This window comes from Buceros rhinoceros, unplaced genomic scaffold (genome assembly GCF_000710305.1).
Source record: "Buceros rhinoceros silvestris isolate BGI_N320 unplaced genomic scaffold, ASM71030v1 scaffold3551, whole genome shotgun sequence".
Classification (NCBI taxonomy): domain Eukaryota; kingdom Metazoa; phylum Chordata; class Aves; order Bucerotiformes; family Bucerotidae; genus Buceros; species Buceros rhinoceros.
This window is the reverse complement of record NW_010392322.1, coordinates 1-5,030: the sequence shown is the minus strand read 5'-3', so window position 1 is coordinate 5,030 and position 5,030 is coordinate 1. Positions and strand designations below refer to the sequence as shown.

The 5,030-nt window shown below is 45.0% G+C and overlaps 1 protein-coding gene across 1 annotated transcript in view; it reads right to left on the bottom strand.

Annotated features, from left to right (window-relative positions):
* PTPN14 (protein tyrosine phosphatase, non-receptor type 14) overlaps window positions 1–4,978 on the bottom strand; it is a 20,065-nt gene extending 15,087 nt beyond the window's left edge. The window contains exons 1-2 of the mRNA XM_010144408.1: window positions 4,906–4,978; window positions 1,788–3,277 (exon numbers count right to left, since the gene is read on the bottom strand). Coding sequence (XP_010142710.1) covers window positions 1,788–3,277; window positions 4,906–4,954 — 1,539 coding nt within the window. The 5' untranslated portion in view covers window positions 4,955–4,978. The remainder of the gene's footprint in view (window positions 1–1,787; window positions 3,278–4,905) is intronic.
* Window positions 4,979–5,030: the final 52 nt, after the last annotated feature.

Genomic DNA, 5,030 nt, shown 5'->3' with positions numbered 1-5,030 from the left:
GCTGAACCTGAATGCCCTCAGACATATGTAAATGGCTTGATTTTTCAAAAGCCTGTGAGCTTTTTCCTCACCACTGGGTTCCTCCACGGCACTGAGTAAAAAACAAACAAAAAAGCAAAACACAATACCAAACACACTCTGCTTTCTTTTTGTACTTTCAGAAAGGAGGAAAATGAAGGAATTTTTCTTTCTTTGGAGATTCTATTATTATTATTACTACTTGAAAGGTAAAATAGAAAAGTCTGCGTTTAAAAGATCACAGTCGTCAAATTACCATCAATATGACATGTGATTCCTAAGACAAAAGGAAGGTCTGCATGTGTTAAGACTGCTGATGTAGGCTGAAACCACCTTAAAAGCTTAATGCTAAGACCACCCCCCTTCACTTTCAAAGTAACAGCAACAAAAAAGCCCCAGCTGATCTGAATGATTACGAGGAGGAGGAGTACTCAAACAGCGTATCTAAGCTCTCTTCTCACCTTCACTTCCATCCTAAAATCCTTTGGGTTCCTGCTTCTCAGTATGTTGTCCTTCCCCAGAAGGCCAAAAGGGCTTTTATATGCTTGTTGTTACACCAACGTCTACGGGATTCATTATGTTTCATAGTCAAGTATCGATTTTATGTTTGAAGCTTTAGATTCTGCAAGGAGTAAATTCTGTCTCCATGAAACAACTTAGTGGCCCAAGGGTGATTCCTAACCATTACACCACTGTAGGGACCACCACCAGACAAGAAGCTGTACGTATGTTTAGAAGATTATTTGAATATACAGCAGAATTTCAATCTAACTAGTTAATGTACCACTAGTACGTTACGAGCTTTTTTCTGCTTTGGACCATTTAGATGCTTCATGGATTTGTTTCAGACCTCAAGTCTTTGAAAAAGAACTACGGCGCACACTTTGCTTTCTGCGACTGCAGTCACGCTCCCCAGAGCATGACATCAAGCACATACGCAAGACACTAAATAGTAATATTTCTGCTATTGCTTGCTGCCCTTCAATGCCTTTTATTCTAAATTCACCGCAAGTCTAAAGGGACCCTATTTCTTATACTTGAGTACATTTAAAAAAAATATAAACAACCCAGATCCTCATCCACACAGCTTCTACACTTGCTGCCGCTGAAATTAGATATCTGGTCACTCATCCAGTTATTGAAAACCCAGCAATCCACATTCTGCAGCTACCAGTGTTTTATCCAGATAACCATGTTATATAAAGCGGCAGGAAAGGCAATCATTTAAAAACTCAAGAGTATCCATTCTGTTATATATCATGTGATACTTAACATCTCTGCAAAGATGGAATAAAAAGCTAGCACTGCAACACAATCTCCCACCCAGCTCAGCACACAAGTCTCAGGCTCACCCTGCCCTCAAATCTGTGGGTGCTAGAGCCACACGGGCAGAGAGGAGCAGGCATCGAGTGGGACTTTGCAGTCAGCCTCCTCATCACCCGGCTGCGTGCTTCTGCCACCCACCTCGGGCTGGCACTGCTGCCAGGGTGGTGGCATCAGCAGCTGGATCAGACGTGGATCTGGCCAGCAGCCGGATCACCGCAGCGGAGGGAGCAGACAACCCCAACAGCAGTGCCCGGGATCAGCCCCTTTGGTGGCCATGCAGACCCACAAAACCAATTGCATGTGGCACTTAATATCACATTTCCCAAGTTTAAGCAAATCGACATCTTCCCACCCACGTGTTCTCCAGCAGTTTTCTGGTATGGGAACTGACCTGTCGGATTACTAATTTCCAAGAAGCCCCTGTGACAGAGGAAGGCACTTACCCTCATCATGATTTCTCTTTCTATAATGCTGTCCTCAATAGAAAACATTTCAGACACAGGCCTCTCCTTGACCGGTTCTTTCTTGACCCGCTCCTTCACACTCGTGAGGTCAGGCTCGGAGAGAGAGGGCCCAAGCGAGGACCCATTTATTGCCATTTGATCAGTTCGAGAGACACTGATGGCTTTGGAAGGCCCTGGCCTCATGGCCTTGGCCCTGGCTACAGCCACAGAAATGCTAACGTGGTCCTGCCTCAGGGCTCCATTGCTGACACTCTTACGAGGCCCAGGATACTCTGGAGGAGGTTTATTTGGTATTCTAGCCAAGGCAGCCTGCAGCTGAGCACTGTACTCCATGTTCTCATGGAGGGCTGTTATCCGTGACACAGGTTCTGGGGCTTCTTCTTCCTCTTCACTTTCACTGCTGTGTATCAGCATTGTGGCATCAGAGAATGTCTTTTTGTGATGATAATGAGGAACTTGCTGAATGTCATGCCCCATCTGAACCGACTCTTCTGGCTGCACCTGCTCCCGCAAAGTGTTCCTGCGTGGCAGAGGAGCATTTAAAGTTTTCAACGCCATGGCTTCTATACCACGTACCATATTGCTGATGACCTCCAAACTATGGCGCTTGTTCACAGCTGCGTGATGCTTGACTGCCATGAGGGGCTCGCTGACCTCCTGCAGTGACTGACGGACGACCGGCGAGCTGTCCTCTTGGAAGGTTTTCACTGAGAGCTGGACTTTGCGAGTGACCAGGTCAGGACTGCTCCCACTGACGTACTTGTGCCGGTGGCTTGCCAGGTCTGGCGTGCTGGTGGCAGGACGTGGGCGCGGGTACGGAGGTGGCGGTTTGAAGAGATAGTTCTTTAACATGTGAGCGGTGTTGTAATTCTGGCTGCTCTGCAGCTGCATGTTAGCCAGTTCCGGCGTGCTGACTGTGTGGGATATGGCACTGGCCGCTGCCTTGTTTTGCGCGGCATTATTAGGGTTCATTTGGTCCGATGGGGCGACAGGCTTGTTATAGCCACTACCCTGGGGCCCGTATGTGATGGTGTAAGGATGCCTCTCTCGAATCTCAGGCTGACTGTAAACTAGGTCTTCCGGCTGGTTATAAGCGTGTGTGTTTCCAATATTGAGATTCCTCAAGGACTGACTTTGGCTGTCCATCTGGATCACCCCTCTCTTCATTTGCCTCATGACGGTTTCATAATCTGGAGTTGGCCGGTAAGAAGGTACTATGATTGCACTATGTCTATGGCTGGGGATGTAGTCTGCTCTCATGATGTCACTTCCAGGGATGCTCAGATTTGAGGACATTGGAGAAGCCTGGATGAAGTTCTGTGAGCGATTGAGGGAGTTCATGCTATGGGCACTGCATACGCTCCCATTGGGTCCATTACCATTCAAGTAGCTAAAGTCCACTGGACACCTATCCAAACTGGTCTGAGACCTACAGTAGAAAGTTTCTTCATTTCCATGGAAAATGCTATCTGTGTAGAGCAGAGGTAAAGATGTTGACAATTTTAACATACAAGGACTCATTCAACGTCAGCAAACCTTCAATTGCAATTTGCACCACAAATACATAGAGACAGCTTAGTCTACAACAACTGCAGGGAATGTTCGGTCTTGGGAGCATCCTTGAGATACTGAAAAAGAACTAGAACAAAGCTACTCACATAAACACCCCCAACAGTTAGCAAAATATGGTAGTTCAGATCCTTGTGGGAGCCATGAAAGGGGAAAGAGAGGAAGTGTTTTTGCCTGGGGATTAAAAGGAAGAATAAAAGGGCATCTCCTCCCTCAGCATCCTGGGAGGATTCACTGCTGCTGCCACCTTAAAAACCCACTGCTGCGAGCCTACACTAGTCCTAAAAGTTCTCGTCTTTTCTGTTGATGCACTGCTGTCTGTGATTTGAAGTAGCAGAGAACTGGGAAACTAGAAATCCTACTTCAAACCAATCAATAATTTTGAGTGTCTGAAGTGTAACACAGCAGGGTGATCGAGACTCAAGAGAAAATAAAAAAAAGGAAACACTCCACAGATCTGCTAAAGAATATTAAATACTTCAGCAAAGGATATTTGAGAGGGAATCAAGATGGTAAAGATTATGTCCCAGGTCACAACTTTACTAAAAGACAGTCCCTGTTGAAAATCCCATACAAAAAGTAGCAGCTCCCCTAACTCTGAAATCAGTTCATTCTTCAACATGAGAGAAGTCTCTGATAAAACTAAGGGAACTTTACAACTCTTCTAAAACTGAGAATATCCCCCTTCAGAGCCTCAGCTTCGCAGTAAAACAGCAGTAGCCACTAAGTGAAATCTTCTACTGTAAGCAAGAACTATACTGAACTTAAAATTTATCAAATTTCACCTTAAAATTAGTCAGACCACCACAGCTCTACAAGGCTGTCAGGTCTGAGTAAGAGCTCCTCTGCCAGCCAGAGCACTTCAACTGTACCTCTCATGAACTGCAAAGAACGTGGCCTAACAGACCTGGCTACGTGTGTTCCAAAAGGTGGTGTGGTTAAGGGCGTGAGACTCAAGGTGTTTAGGGGCTGGGCTCCATTCCCAGCCTTGATCAAAGTAACCTGGTACAACCTTTTAGAGAATTTACTCATCAAATGCAGGGGTAAAAATAGTAAGCCCTCCTTATGTCTGTAAGGCTAACAATGCAGGCAGATATTGGTGAAAAACCAGCAGAAAAGATTATCTAAATATACAGTTTTCATGACCAGGAGGCTGTGATTTCTTCTACAGTAAAAGGTATTTGCTGTCTCCTTTTCCCTCACTCCTTTTCTCTCCCTGGCCCCAGCTGGCACTGCCTCCAAGTACAGCCATCATATTTCCTTTAGAAATTATTTTTTCAGCTCGCCGAACTGGAACACCAAAAATTTAAGGTCCATATAATCATGGACAGGCATTTTAGAGAAATTTGAAAACTGAAATTGGACTTTAAACTTACTGCAACATTAACTATAAAACTGGGAGCTCTCCCCCAGCAGCAGCTCCCATTTGACCGTGACAGCATTAGAAATCCAGACATAAGGGTTAGGAGCTTCTTTGCATACACATAAAATTAAAGTCCATTAAAGGAAAAATACATGCTCTAAGTACCTTGTGAATTGTGTGTTTCAGTGTAGTGTTCTCCGCACTGGATGTGCATAGGAGGCAGTATAAATGGATGCTGTCTTGGCTGAAATAAAAGCACGAGACACAAAAAAAAAAAAAAAAAAAAAAAA